This window comes from Leptonotus elevatus, chromosome 11, assembly GCF_054856555.1.
Source record: "Leptonotus elevatus isolate MCC_2025b chromosome 11, RoL_Lele_1.0, whole genome shotgun sequence".
Taxonomy (NCBI): Eukaryota; Metazoa; Chordata; class Actinopteri; order Syngnathiformes; family Syngnathidae; genus Leptonotus; species Leptonotus elevatus.
Genome location: NC_141249.1, coordinates 24,582,212 through 24,597,429, shown reverse-complemented (window position 1 = coordinate 24,597,429; position 15,218 = coordinate 24,582,212). Strand labels below are relative to the sequence as shown.

The 15,218-nt window shown below is 52.1% G+C and overlaps 2 protein-coding genes across 2 annotated transcripts; one reads left to right on the top strand and one right to left on the bottom strand.

The window, feature by feature from the left end:
* Positions 1–1,241: 1,241 nt before the first annotated feature.
* stx6 (syntaxin 6) lies at positions 1,242–4,527 on the top strand. Its single transcript, XM_086088901.1, has 8 exons — positions 1,242–1,436; positions 1,803–1,972; positions 2,920–3,014; positions 3,088–3,153; positions 3,232–3,336; positions 3,441–3,547; positions 3,643–3,737; positions 3,865–4,527. Exons 1-8 carry the CDS (start codon positions 1,402–1,404, stop codon positions 3,939–3,941), a joined length of 750 nt encoding a protein of 249 aa, XP_085945027.1. The 5' UTR covers positions 1,242–1,401; the 3' UTR covers positions 3,942–4,527.
* On the bottom strand, positions 2,799–13,909 carry slc1a8a (solute carrier family 1 member 8a). The gene is made up of 11 exons (XM_086088881.1): positions 13,605–13,909; positions 12,124–12,203; positions 11,115–11,330; positions 10,848–10,890; positions 10,546–10,753; positions 9,389–9,488; positions 9,074–9,307; positions 7,603–7,797; positions 7,359–7,493; positions 7,169–7,271; positions 2,799–6,448 (listed from the first exon to the last, which is right to left on the bottom strand). Exons 1-11 carry the CDS (start codon positions 13,860–13,862, stop codon positions 6,293–6,295), a joined length of 1,728 nt encoding a protein of 575 aa, XP_085945007.1. The 5' UTR covers positions 13,863–13,909; the 3' UTR covers positions 2,799–6,292.
* Positions 13,910–15,218: the final 1,309 nt, after the last annotated feature.

Genomic DNA, 15,218 nt, shown 5'->3' with positions numbered 1-15,218 from the left:
TCGTGGCCCGTACCCATTGCCGGTCGTCGAGGAGGCCCGTAACCCGCGTTTCAGTCCGAGAAAAGAAATCATGGTTGAAAAATGCAAATGTTAACTTTCACGCGCATTCTCACACTTTTCAATGCATTTATTTTGGTTCCCCAATTGGAACAAAATGTTTGCGATTCACCCGAATGTCTTCAAAAGTTGAACGAAAACTCGTTCCGAAATAACTCCAACATGAAGAACTTTCATCTCTCTTTGTTGTCATTCAAAACAGAACCCAAAAGTGCAAAGAGTCGGACAGCATCTGTTTTCTAGCCAATAAAAATTTCTAGCAGCTGATGTTTGCGGCAAGAACAGTTGGAATCAGGGGTAGCCAAACCTGGTCCTGGAACGCCTGCTGCAGTCCTGCAGGTTTTCCATGTCTCCCTCTTCCAACACGGGTGTTTGAAACAATCAGCTCATCGGCAAGCTCTGCTCAGAAGCCCGATAAGGATCCCCACCTGTGTTGGAGGAGGGAGACGTGGGAACCGCGCAGGCAGGCTTGCCGAACTCTGGTTTGAGTGCACGAAGGGGGTTTGAGAGTGTGCGGCGAGGGCCTGCAACGTTTTGCAACATTGAACGAAGCGTAGGACTCGGTCGGGTGAGCACATTTTCACAATTAATAAAAAAAAAGGGTAGCAACAAATTCTCAGCAGGAAAATAAAAACGACATGACGTCATCATGTCGGTCAAGCGTCAACCTGGGAAAAGTTGCTCACTCGTGCTCGTAGTGGAAAGAGTTCTTGTGCCTTCAAAATGCAAGTGGATTGCTGACGGCCTTTCATCATTCGCGAGTCTCAAAGGATTTCGCCACAAAAAGGAAACCTGGCGGAAATGAGAAACCTTGAGAAGGAGCTGCAAATGTGGGAATCCTCCTTCGAGAAAGGCTGCAATGGATGCCAGTGGACGACAAAATACACAAAGTGTGTTGCTGAACAAACAATATGACGGATAGTGCGAGAGTTCATTTCACAAGTTGAGCCGTCAGGGACGTTTCAAGTCTTCATCCAAACCAAACCCGGTTGGTCGTGTAGAAATCTCCATGGCAACCAGCAAAATGACAAAATAACTCAAAGTCCGGCCATGCTCTTGAGGTGATGTCGAAAGCACTCCGGCTTTCAAACGGTTACGAAAGCTGGCACGTCCAAAAGAACGATGGCGGTGAAATCGCTAGTGTAGCTGCACTTGTGTCCACTAGACGGCAGTATACGTGTTTTCATGCCTCCCTCCCTGATGACGTCACTGTGCGGTTTCCGCTGCGGGAGGCGACGCCGTTGCAGCTTCATGTAAACAAACGCGTTGACAACAATCACAAAAGGAAGAAAAGAAAAGCCCTCGTTTGGGACGCGAGTGATGGAGTGAAGTGGAGGCGGCAACATGTCCATGGAAGACCCCTTCTTCGTCGTCAAAGGGTCAGAAAAGCTCAAGCTAGCTTGCTAGCACTTTGACATCTTTCTACTCTGCGCGAAGTTCTCATCATCTCACACGAATAGCGCGCGCATTTATGCCTTTTCTTCATCCATCCATCATTTAGCTTCGTTTCCTAGTCATCGACTTCTTGAGGTCTTGGTTTCGTTCCAGCAATAATTGTTGATATGTCGGTCATCGTCGACTATTCGCTCATTTCAAAAAGCTAAACCGCAGCAGCACGCTCGACTCGACTCGACTCGACTCGACTCGACTCGACTCGAGCTAGCAAGAACAACAAGCGAGGAAAGAGCTGCGAACTTGGAATGAATGAAGCGCGACGGTGAGCAGGTGTGCTTGTGCGTCATCAGCGAGGTGCAGAAGGCCGTGAGCGGCGCTCAGAACCTCCATCAGCGATGGAGCCACCTGCTGCACGAGGGGCCAGCAGCCTCCAAGGAGGAGATGGACTGGACCACCAACGAGCTCAGGAACAGTCTGCGCTCCATCGAGTGGGACCTGGAGGACCTGGACGAGACCATCAATATCCTTCCGCCTGCAAAGACGCATTCTTTGGATGCGCTTCCAAAGGGGGCACGATTTCAGGTTGACGGTGCGAAAACATTGCTCGTCAACTGCTTTTCTTCCACGTTTGAACGATTAAGAGAAGCCAGAAGGCAAATGTCGGCGCTTTCGGTCCACTCGAGTTGCTTTGCCTTTTAATGGTGCATTGCTGCCCTCTGCTGGACACGAGAAGGAACGACATCCTAGATCAGCAAACGCTCTCCGTTGGCTATCGGGCGTGATATTCGATTGGGACGGGATCAGAACCGGCAGCAAAAATGACGCGCGCGCTATCGCCCTATGAAAAGTGCAGCGTTGCGTCCTTTTGGATTTTTGGTGAAACGAAGGCAGCGTTTTGTTCCCCATTCAATCCAATCTTGGTTGTTTTTCAACAACATTGAGATTATTTGATGCAGAAGAAGCGGATGCTAATTGACGTTTCATTCAATCAATGTTAACGTTCTTCTCAGTAAGTCTCATCATTTTTAGGGCGACTCGTGTTGTCCTTGGGGTCACCTGCACTTTCCCCCCTTAATTAATAAGGCAATCAATGTGCTCGAACCAAGCAAAGCGGCATCTGTGTTCACACGATCTCCTCCTTGAAAGGCGGGCGGACCAAAACTGCCACAATTCTCAATCAACTGAAAATGAAAATGGATATAAAAAATACAATTCAAAAATCTAATTAAAAAAATTATATCAATGGAAATAAGAACAGCTATATGTATATATATATTTTTAATTTCCATTTATATTTCATAAAATTTATCATTTTTAAATGATATTTTAATATCTGTTTTTATTTTCACTTTTAGTCATTTGCTTATTTATTTATTGGCTTTGAATTTTGGCCGTTTGGGTGGCGCGAGCGTTTGCTTGCCTCCAGTCGTCAAATAGTCATCAATGATCCTTAAACGGCGGACCAACGCATCGTGGAGTCCAACCCCAAGAAGTTCAACCTGGACGGCGCCGAGCTGGCCAAGAGGAAAACCTTCATCGGCAGCACCAGGCACACCGTCAAGGTACGAGCCTCGCCACACGCGCGCCCCACGCGCGCCACACGCGCACGCCGTCCTTAGCGTCTTTTCCTTGCAGCAAATGAAGGAGCACATGTCGAGCGGCGGCGCGGCCGTGGCTTTCGTGGACTCGAGCAACAAACAGGTCCTCCCTCGCGACCTCCGTCCGTCCGCCGGCCTGCGTCCGAAATGGCCGCTTTTCAACATTGTGACGTCCGTGCAGGCGCCGATGGGCGACGGCGCCGCCCGCCAACAATACCAACCGCCGGAGCGACGGCTGCGCGCCGCCAACTCTGACTTCATGGAGGAGCAGCAGCTTCAGCAGCAGGTCGGCCCAAACACACCGCAGGCGGGGGGGGGGGGGCTGGCTGAGCTCCCCCCCCCTCCAAGCTCATCCCGGTGCGTGTGTGTGTGCGTGCGTCTTCCCGGCAGCTGATGGCGGAGCAGCAGGACGAGCAACTGGAGCTGGTGTCGGGGACCATCGGCGTGCTGAAGAACATGTCGGAGCGGATCGGCCTGGAGTTGGACGAGCAGGCCGTGTAAGGTTGCTCCGTCCGTCCGTCCGTCCGTCCGCCCGCCCGTCATGATGATGAAGGTTCAGGTTTGTATCTTTTGCTTTGTGTGCCGCCGTCAGCATGCTGGACGACTTTGGCCACGAGATGGACAACACGCACTCCAGACTGGACAACGTGATGAAGAAACTGGCTAAAGTGTCCCACATGACCAGCGGTAGGTCCTCGCTCGGGCTCGGGCTCGGGCTCGGGCTCGGGCTCGGGCTCGGGCTCGGGCTCGGGCTCGGGCTCGGGTTCGGGCTGGCGATGAAGAGCGTCTCTGAACTTGTGTCCGTCTGGCGCAGACCGCCGTCAGTGGTGCGCCATCGGCGTGCTGCTGGCCGTCCTCCTCGTCGTCCTGGTCCTCCTCTTCGTCCTCTGACTGCTGTCGGGACCGGCAGAGGCCCAACGTCTGGAAAGGTCGACTCGGACCGAACAACGCGACACCGCCATCGCGCTGACGTGACACGAAAGCCCCAAATGATCATATTTGTTATCATGTTTCTTGGATGATGAGACGCCGCTCAGGTTTCTGCGGACACCGAACGACATTCAACCTTGGCTGCCAACTGTCAATAATAATAATAAGAAGAAGAATGTTCACAAGTTCTGTTGAGAATGTTAACAAGTGTTCCTAACTTGCACTTGGCAGCTGCTAACAAACTGACACAAAACACACTTTGGGTCTTTTTCTGTTCTGTTTGCTTCGACATGTTTTCGGGCAGTGTTTGAGGAACACTTTTGTCTGTTTGTTCATTTTGCAGTTCGTTTTTTGTCTCCCAATTCCAACGCAGGTGAGGTGAGGATCGTTGGTTATCAGGCTTGTCGTTGGAATCACCTGCGAGACATGCAAAACGGGCGCAAAGGTTTCCTGACAAACACGCTTTTAGAGCGGCCTTTTTGTTTTTCTTCACCGAGTCTTTTGTTGTTGTTGTTTTATGGCCACGAATAAAAGGAATTGCTCCGTCGACCTTGGCGACCTCACTTTGGTCTGCGTTGCGCCATTTGACTTGAAAAGTTTCCATTTTGGAAAAGAAAGCAAGCGAATGTCCAATTTGCACCCTGCGGAGGAAACTCCTTTGGGCCGCTCGTACCCGGGATCTTGTTCTTTCGGTCACGATCCGGTGGGCTCACCGCCTGTGGGAGGGGCCAAAGGGGTCGGTTGCGCCGTGAGCTGGTCCTCTTGTTGATGTTTAACAAATTGAAAACCTGCTAAATCTGCTCTTTTGACCAAATGCGGTCTTAAATGTTCTCCATACTGTAAATGTATAGGATCGTATGCCGAGAAACATTTCTTGGGAGGGGCAATATGGCGGCCTCGTGACTTCAAAAGTCAGACTTTTTGGGCGCCCTCTAAAGGCTGAATGCATGACTACATCCCATAATAGGCTTGGCTGGCGGCAGCTGAGGAAGAAAATCAACTTTTGTACGCGATGCAAGACGTTTTTACAAACACTTTTCATTTGACAAAAATCATCAACAGAACAAGAAGAAAACATACAAAAGTGAAGTATAAAAAGTCAGCATTGCTTGAAACTTGGCAGACGGAAGAACATGAAGGCACACTTACTGCGCGCGCGCACGCGCACACGCCTAATCCAAATCCAATCCAAGTGAGTGTTGACGCGTTAGCTGCGTTGTGATGTTGAAACAGGAAACAGGAAGTGAAGCACAAAAGCACCGACGGGACACGCACGCAGCAGGTCGGCCATCTTGGATCGCTCGCTCTCAACTGTTTTGTCGTCTTGTAGCATTTGTAGGCCAGCGATCAAACATGGCCGACCTGCTGCGCACACAAATGCTGCATTCGAGGAACTGGAATGTGACATGCGACCTCCGACCTCCGCGGACACACACGCGCGTTAACGGGCAAAACATCATTACGAACACACATCAATGTTGCAAATAAGTCACTTGATGGGACTTGGACGTGATTTGGACCGACTGCGTGAACCCGAACGACAAACGCTTTCTGGCAATCGGCCATCTTTGTTGTTTTTATTGACCTGGAAGGCTTCCAGGTGACAAAAGCCATCCAACGTCCCGCCTTCCTGGAATGCAGCACAATAGTGACGTGAAGCCACTGGCGGCCATCTTGGGTTGCCACTGGCCAAGCCCGGCAAACTCCAATCCATCGATTTTCCCGCAAATTTTCTGCAAAAACGCCAGCGTGTGCGTGGCGACGCTTGTAACAAGACGACGTTTGTGCGAAGCGCGACAAGCACATTTCAGCAGTAAGAAAACCGTTTTGAAAACGGATCAACGTTCCTCCTGATCCAGCGTCTGCGCGGAGTTGTCGCAAGTGTCAACGATGAAATGAAACCCGTCACACTCTTAAAACCGTCGGGTCCAAAATGGACCGATCCTCTACTTGGGTCGATTTGACCCAACTTTGACTCAAAGAGAAATTTCAGCGTAAAACAACTGCTAAATATTAGTCACGTCCTCATTCTGAAAAGAACAACCCACAACGTTGGCTCAAGTGGATCAGTCAATAATTGGGTTACTTTTGACTTGACCTCTGTCCGTCGCGATTGACCTCACGGAGATCACGCAGTGGGAAAGAACGCTGGACGGCACAAGATGGCTGCCTCCTTCTGCCGCCAATAGTCCAGTCATCTATACGTCGTCTGCCTCACGCACGCACGCACGCACGCGCAGGAAGAAGATGACTGGGGTCACGTGGAGGTCGTGCGCAACGGAGTCCCTCCGTCCTCGTCGTCGCGTTAGCGCTCACACCTGGCAAATGTTGTAGTAGACGGTGTGCGCGGGCGCCTCAAACGCCGCGTCGCCATCTCTGTGCGTGTGCACGTGCGTCATGGGCACGTTCACACACTCGCCATCATCGCCGCCGCCGCCGCGCGCGTGCGTGCCGTACGACGGGACGTTCTGTGGGGAAAACAGACGGCGATGACAAATGCTCATCTCCAAAAGCATCGCGCGTCTTGACAGCTTTCGACAAGTTAGCGAAAATGAAAATGCTCCACCCCCAAAATATATAAATATGTATTTTTAAAATAATTGGTTGTTGTAGCTTTAGTTCAGGATACAGTTCATAGTAAATATAATAGCAGTTATTGAAGTCAGAAGTATATATTAAGAATGAGTTAAAAAGAGAATAAAAACATTGATTTCTTATGTTAAATGGATGTGCACCGAAATTATCCACCACTGGGTGGCGGTAGCGTTTCGCTAGTGGACATTCGGAGACGGACACGAAGTAGAGGGCGCGCTTGTTGCGTGTAAATTTGGTAGAGCGAAGAAGAATAGAAAACCACGTTAAAAAATCAACAACGAAAAACGGCGTCAGTATTTTTGGTGATGAAAATCAATTGAAGTCCAACAAAAGCGGCTTGAATGAAGGTTGAGCGTAAAAAATGTCACACTTGCTTCACTCCGCCTGAACCGGAAGCAATTGCCGCTGATTCGATTTTGTATTTATTGGGGGGGTCAATGTTGTGGAAACTTACCGGAAATTTCTCATCAACATTGTGTAAACAAACTGCAAACGTTTTTGTCACGTTTGTGTGAACTTCGTCTTTTTGCAGTCTGTCCTGAAGACGAAGCGTCACGCGTGCGCTGACTGCGTTGGCGTGCGCGCGCGCGTACCTTTCCTTGGCCGCTGAGGGGGAAGTCTTTGCGGCACAGGTGCGCGACGATGCCCGCCGCCAAGGCGTCGCCCAGCACGTTGATCATGGTGCGAAATCGGTCCCTGCGTGCACACGCACACACGTACGCGCGGGTCAACGTCACGTGAGCAGCAGCCGACGCGCACGCACGCGCAGCGCCGATGACCTACAGGATCCAATCGATGGCCACGATGAGCGTGATGTCATCGGGGGGCAGGCCCACGGAGGTGAGCACGATCACCATGGTAACCAGGCCCGCCTGAGGGATGCCGGCCGCGCCGATGCTGGCGGCCGTGGCGGTGATGCTGGCGGGCAAACGCGCACAAACGCGCTCAAGCCGGCGGCGGGTCGCGCGTTGGCTCGGCGGGGCCACGGCGGCCACGGGGCCACGGCGGCCACGGGGCCACGGCTTACCTGATGGTGACCAGCTGGCCGAAGTCCAGCTCGTAGTCGTTGACCTGCGCGATGAAGATGGCGGCCACGGCCTCGTAGAGCGCCGTGCCGTCCATGTTGATGGTGGCGCCCACCGGCAGCACGAAGCGGGCGATCTGCCGGTCCACGTGGCACTTCTCCAGGAGGCACTTCATGGTGATGGGCAGCGTGGCCGAGCTGGACCGCACGCACACACAAAACGCCGTCACACACCTCCAAACAGTGGCGTCACTTGGTCGACAGCGGCAACACAAAAGCGCGCGGCCGCGTCCCGCCGAGCACGCGGCCGTCGTCTGCTTTGACGAGCAGCGCGTGTCAAAACAATCAGCGTCCAATCGCTGGCACGTTCGGACCTTCGGTCTGGCAAAGGTTGGATGGAGGCAGCCGGACTTCCTGTCGAGAACAAGTCGGACGTGTCCGGGAATTTCCAGCACGTCTGAACCCGCCCGAGCTCTCTCGCGATTGGACGACATGGGCAGGAATTCCAGACCCGAAGAGTCCCGCGACCTCTCGGAACGTCTTGGAACGAGCTGCTGATGAGTTTTTGCCAGTTGGGTCCGAATTGGCTGAAAGGATCTTCATCGGAAGACGTTTGATCATCATCATCCTCTTCTTTAGGAAACAGCCAGGAAATCACAATGTCCCATCAGCATTGGCTACTTTTCAAACTGGCCCCTTGGCCTGTGGTCCCGGAGGCTACCCGGAGGCTACCCGGAGGCTACCCGGAGGCTACCTGGGGCCCCGCGCTGGTGGCCCCTCCCCTCCAACTCCAAGTTCAAGTTCAACTTCAAGTTTTGTAAAACTTCACACGGCGTCCTTTACGGCCACTGATGGCCGCGTTCCAACACTGGCACGCGCACCGCTGGGCGTGTCCACGCTCTGAAATGCGTCATAAAACTGACAGACGAGCGAAGGCGGAAGCGCACAAACTGGGACGCGGCCCACGCGTCGCAAACAGGAAACGGAACCAAACCGGGAAGTCGCAAGCCCCGCCTCCTCCGTGGCCGAGACCATCTTGTGTGGAGGAAAAGTCCAACTTACACTCGGAGGCGACTTCAATTGCGCTTTTAGCGTGAATGAGACAATTTGCATAAACCAGGAAAAAAAGAACTCTTCACGAAATGTGACTCGTTTCTTTAAGAACAACAACGAAAAGTACACGAGGAAGGAAGCGGTGATCTTCGAGCTTGCGAGACGACCTGAGCTTGGCCACTCCCACTGTTTGCGTACATTGAGAAGAAGGGCAAAAAGGCGGTCTTTGGTCTTGGACTTCCGATTGCAGCCGACTCGTGCGGAGCGGCAGATTGGTCGCCGCCCCGCTTGGAGTTGTGGCTTTGTTCCTCAACTTTTTGCTACTTTTTTTTCACTCACTTCCAAGTGGAAATGGGACTCAAATCTGACATCTGGAAAACATCTGCGGTTCGACCCGGGTGGCGAGAGAACGGCCACTGACCTGGAGGAGGTGGCCAGCGCGATGACCAAGGCCTGCAGCAGACCGCGGATGAAGGGGAAGGGGTTCTTCTTGGTCAGCAGGAAGTAGAAGAGCGGCAGCAGCAGCAGGCCGTGCACGAAGAGGCCCGCCAGCACCGTCACGCCGTACCAGCCCAACTTGCGGCCCAAAGTGCTCGGGTCCTGCATGTCCAGGATCTTACCCGCCACCAGGAAGATGATCCCAAACGGGAAGTACCTGAAAGCGGCATCGCGCGGCGCCGTCCTTTAGTCCGTTAGCGCGCTAGCACCTGTTAGCAACCTATTAGCGAACGCTCACCACACGGCGGCGTTGATGATCTTCATGACGCACTCGTTGATGCACTGACACACGTTGACCAATGGCGCGCCGCGCTCGCCCATCCTGCCCAGCAACAGACCTGCAATCGCACACGCGTGTATAAAAAAACACTCCTCAGGCCTGAAGGTCCTGAAGACGCCATCCAAGTCTTGAACTCCTTTGATCCCCAAAACGCATACCTTCTATTTCCCAAAGACGTACTTATACGTTTTTTGTGGTTTCAAGCATACAGAAAGAAGGCTTTGATGCAGCCTCTCAAACAATGGTAAGTATTACAAAAACGCTCCAGCAGGTGGCAGCAGAGTATAAGAGATCAACCAGGGCCATGTTGAAAAAAAAGCTCGTTGACTCACATTTTTAAATAGAGTTGTGAATAATGATGAAAGACTCTAATCTTTCTTTTGGTAGGTTCCATTTTTTTTTAAAGCAATAGGACACAATATTGTCCAGTGTCAGTCCAAATCCAGTCAGCCAGGAGCGAAGGGGGTTGCTTCAGTCAATGAGTTAAGAAGTACTGATTCATGCAAATGGCTTCATACCACTGATGTGAATACATGACTGAATACCCGATGAAGTCACAGTGCGGCCATCTTGCTCCTCCCATCTCACGAGCAGATTACTGTATAAATCGTACGGCATACGTACGCACGAGACGTGCAGCTCGTCGGCAGTTAGCACAGGACCGGGGGGGGATCCTTTTTCTTTTTTTTCCTTTTCCCAATATTAGATTTGGCAGTTATAATTCTTGAATAAAAAGTTTCCCCCTGTAAATTTATATATTTAAGGCAAGTTGTCAAATGTCTGAAGTCATTTTGTTTTCGTTGAACAAATCGAGAACATCATAAATCATCAGAAACGTTTCTAGGGAGGAGCAATATGGCGGCCTCTCGGCTTCAAAAGTCTTGGCCTCTCCGCTATCCGGCGGTAGATTCAGATCAGTGCTTCTTCATACGCACATTTGCTCGATGATGATGATGATGAAGAAGAATTGATCATTATTGATGTGAAGATGATGATGATGATTTGTCACAATTAGACGTTACAAGTTGACCGGCAAGTTCTCCAGATGCCGTCAAGGGACGGCGTAAATGGCGGCGGCGGCGGCGGCGCCTGCACGCCAACATGGCCACACTCACCCATGGTAGCCGAGAAGATGACGATGCCCAGCACGTTCATCTGCTGGCTGCTTCCCGGACTCGTCTTGTACGTCACCTCGGGCGCCGGCGTCAACTCCAGCACAACCGTTCGACCTTTGACCTCCACGTCGCCCGGCACCACGTACACGAAGTTGGGCGTCAACATCCGCGCGGGCACCTTCAGGATGGGCACCAGGTCCGTCTTGTACTGAACACGCAAACGGCAAGCGTGAGAGCGAGCCAGCGGGCCAGCGGGCGGCGCGCCCAAACGGCGCCGGCTGACTGGCCGGGACGACGCTCACCTGCTGGAACGTGGCCTCGATCAGATTGGACGGCACCATGTTCCTGTGGGCGGAGCAGCGAGCGGTCATCTACGGAAGGGACGGGCGCGCGGCGGCGGCGGCGGAGATCAGCCAGCGGCGCTAAAAGCTAAGCTGGCGCTAAAAGCTAAGCTGGTGCTAAAAATACGGCCGTTAGCCTCGCCGCTAATTGGATTGACGCGAGCGCGCGGATGTGCGCATTTGTAAGCGCGTGCTGCGCGGTGAGCACGCTAGCGGGCGCGAGCGGACCTGATGAGGTCGAGGAGGGCGTCGGCCGAGGTCATGACGGGCCCGCCCCCCAGCCGGTTGCTGTCCATGTCGGTGCCCACGCCCGGCTTGATGAGCAGCACCAGCACGATGCCCACCACCACCGCGATGAAGGTGGTCCACAGGTAGTACGTCACCGTCAGCACGCCCATGCGGCAGCACGCGCGCGACTCCATCGACGACAGCCCCGACATCAAGCTGCACACAAACGCGCGCGCGCGCACGTTACACGTGGCCGGCTCGCGGTTTGGCGAGTGTTCCGTTCAGCTCGTCTCAGCGGGACAAACCATGATTTTTTTCCCTTCTCCTTTCCCACGAGGATGAGGAGCACGGACGCCATTTTGTTCTGTGCAGCACTTCATCTTTCGATACATTGTCTCATCTAAGGAAGGACAATCAAGTTTCCCCCCCAAAAAGTGCCAGCGTGTCCTCGTTAGCCCCAAGGACAAAGCACGTGGAGCCTTTTCTAAAAATAGCGCATCAGTGGTGAGACACTGTGACTTACTAAGAAGAAGGATGCTCACATTTATGTATTCATTTGTTTGTTTTTTGCATTTTTTTTGCGCTGGTCATCGTGCAATGTTTTCCTTTTTCATATTTTTCACGTCAACTTCGTTTTCCTCGTTTGGACGTTTTCATTCATTTTACAGCAACGTTCATTTGGATGACTTTTTAAAATCCCATTTTGTTTTTTTCTAAATATAAGGAGTATTAAATTAAAGTCCCCAAAAATGTATCAATAAAGTGAAGTAAGGTTGAATTCCCCAACGACTTGTTTGAGCGTCCATCTTGTGTCCGCACGTGCAAATAAAAAACGTCAAACATTTCAAAGCACTCAAGTAGGAAATAATCTAAATGCAAAGGAAATGGAAGACGCACTTTTTTTTTTTTCAATTTTAGCACGTGTTATTTTTGCCAAGTGCAATAACGTTAAAACAAGCGCAACACGTTGAGGTGGGCGGGGCTAGGGTGGTGTGTGGGCGGGGCCTACCTGGAGGTGATGAGCGGCAGGATGAGCATCTTCAGCATCCTCATGAGAAGTTCGCCGGGGAAGGAGAAGTAGATCTTGGCCTGCGTTTCAAAACATTTTCAAAGCATTTTGTAAGCCAACGGTGCACTCGACCGCTTCCCGGAACTAAAGAACCACTTGCCCAAAGGTAAGCAGAGCTGCAGTGCGGGCACAATTGCATCAGCAGTGTCCGTTTGCGGCAACATTTTTGCCGTCGGCGTGTTGCTGTTTTGCGGAAATTGACGCAACGCTGGCTCAGATTGGCCGAAAGCCGGGTTCGCCAGAAGGATCCGCCCCGAAAAGCGTCCGACTTCGCCGTGGCGTGCAAATGAGGTCGAGGTCCTCTCCCATTCGGGGATTTGGAAGAACGCTCGCTACGCACGGCTGAGTTGCGCACCTCAGACCGCTTCTTCAAAATGCATGCAGCAAGGGTGGGAGGAAAGTGGACGGCGGTTATCAGGACATGTGACGGATTAGGCTCCGCCCTCGCTTTCCCACTTCTCAGGCCGTTGGCTCGCTACTGTTAGGAAATAGCCAATGGCGTCGCCACACGGACGGGATTTGATGTGGCATTGACGCACTTCCTGATGAAGAAGATGAAAAATTCCAAATATTTCAAATGTCTGACGACAGGTTCGAGCAAACGCAAAATGCTTCCAAACGTTTGCCGTTGCATATTTCTATTGAAAAGCAGCGAACGAGACCGTCCTCCAATAAGTGCCGCCGCACAATTATGAGCAAGTGTGGCGGATTTTAGTTTCGCCGCCTCAGTCGGCCACGTTAAAGAGCGCAAAAATCCCAAAGCGGGACTTGAACCCGGTCCATCCGGTGCGAAGCAAGCGTTTTGGTGTTGTCGACATGTTTTGTAGCGTTGCGCAACCTTTAGTGTCCCATGTAAAGACGTAAGCCGCATCTGAACCACGAGCGTCCGTCCGTCATGGCAAATTATTAAAAAAAAGAAAACGTTTTTTTCCCGCTCAACGGAAAATCTTAATGCGATCGTGTGGCGACTTTGAACGTGTTTAGAAAAAAAAGTGCAACGTCGCAGCGGCTGCCCATCGAGGAAGGCGGTGCGCGAGAACGCTGCTGCTCGGCCCTTCGTCAATAGTGTCATTGTCAGAAGGACGCCATGTTGGGGACAAAGTGCGCTCGAGACTATAAGACGTATTTGCGCCCGAAAAATGTATGAATGAGGAAATGAAATGTGGTGTGTGGCCGAAAGGAGGCGGGGACAGAGAAAACCTGGAGGTTGATTGTGAAAAACCTGCACGGGACCAGGTTCGGCTCATGGACATTGTTACTACGGTAACTGGGCGAGAGCTTAAATGAGCTGTTTTTATGAAAGGGTTCGAGTGACTTCTTTTCCTCTGCTTTCATTCGCCTCCTTTTCTCAAACGGAAGACGCAGACGTTCCCACATTTCAGGGTTCCTCGAAGGTTCAAATGTGCGCGTGCGTGCCGTACCTGCGTGGAGAGCTGCGTCCCCCTCAGCATGAAGCCCAGCGTGCACCCGCTCAGCACGGCCGCCACCGACAGGATGAGGAGGCCGTTCCTCTTGGCGAACTTCTGCAGCGCCAGGCGGACGTCGGCACCGGAGCAGGCGCGCGGGAAAGCCTTCACACGCTCCGCCCATCCTCCGCCTCCGTCGGCGCAGGACGAGCGTTCGGAGCGAGCGTCGTCGTCCTCGCCGCCGCCGCCGCCGGCCAGCAGAAGCTCGTCCATGACCCAAGCGGAAAACGGCAAGCGACGGGCGGGAGGTCGGCAGCTTCTCCTGCGGGAAGGAGGGGCGGGATTAAGTCAGCTGCAGACTTAGCGGCACTTAAGAGGCTTAGTATCAGGTACCGCGCTCGCACCCTTCTTCCTCTACGGGCCCTGGGACGCCCGGTCGGGTTCAGAGGTCAACTCGGGCTCAGGAGACTTGCGGGCGTCTTCAAGGACATCCGTCCACGTCAATCGCTTGACCCGGCATCGGCTCCATAATCGCGACGCGCCACAAAAACATGGCGTGATTGTCAACGAAGCCGAAGAGGTGAAAATGGGCAACAAGCTGCCGGCACCTGGCAGTCTGCTGATGCTGGTCCGACAGGGTTCGGGTTGAACATTTCTATCAGGCGGGCCGAAGTTAGGCAAATGATTATGGGGAGAAATTCAGCTCCAAATTATTCCCACAAATATATCTGCTATTTATTCACGTGGTTGTGTATGCATTTATCATGACTTAACTTTTGTAAAAGTTGAATTGTGCTTGCGAGTTGCCGAATGTGCGTTTGTGGCTCGGCGGGCACGCGCATTTCTTTTTGTCGGCCGTTTTAAGACATTGACGAGTTTAAAGGCCTCCTTCCTCCTCCGCCCACAAGGGGGCAGTATTGCTGTCTCCATTGAACGGGAAAGCGTCGTGTCCCGTTTCTCGTTTCAAATTCGAAATGAAAAACGTGAAACGAGCCTTCATGCAACCTTCCACGAAGCTACTGCTTATTTGACGCACTTTGACACGTCGGGACAACAAAATACGACCTTAATCCGTCTCCCTCGAGCTTGTTACCTTCACCAGGAAGACGCTCTTCTTCTTCTTCTTCTGCCCGCTGCTGCTTTTGCGGCACAAAAGAAAACTTTTAACGAAAGAACGTCTTGTCATTTGTTAAGGCAGCGCAAATTATTTTGTTTCCCGACTTGTGTTGAAGTTTAATAGTTGAGAAGAATTACGAAATGTGCGCGAATCAGAATCTTTTTGTGCTTCGTAGCATTGCTGGAACAAAAACTGTTGCGACAACGCAACGAAACCCTTTTGAACTTCGACTTTCCAAATCCTCAACAGTAATTATTCCGATTTCTCCCGTACCCCATAAAAGCAGGTGTGTTTAAAGCAACACTAAGGAACTTTCAGTTGACATTGATTATGGCGGCGCCATATGGACAAAAGTGGTATTGTTATGTCCGAAAGAAGCGCACATTAGCTGTGAGGACAAACGCATTGCAGTCCAGCGAGGGACAAGCGGGCCAACGTGGATCCTTGACTGTCCTTTCAACCGGGGTCACTTTGGACCCCAGACCCCCTCGGGAATGGCAAAGGGACCCTTC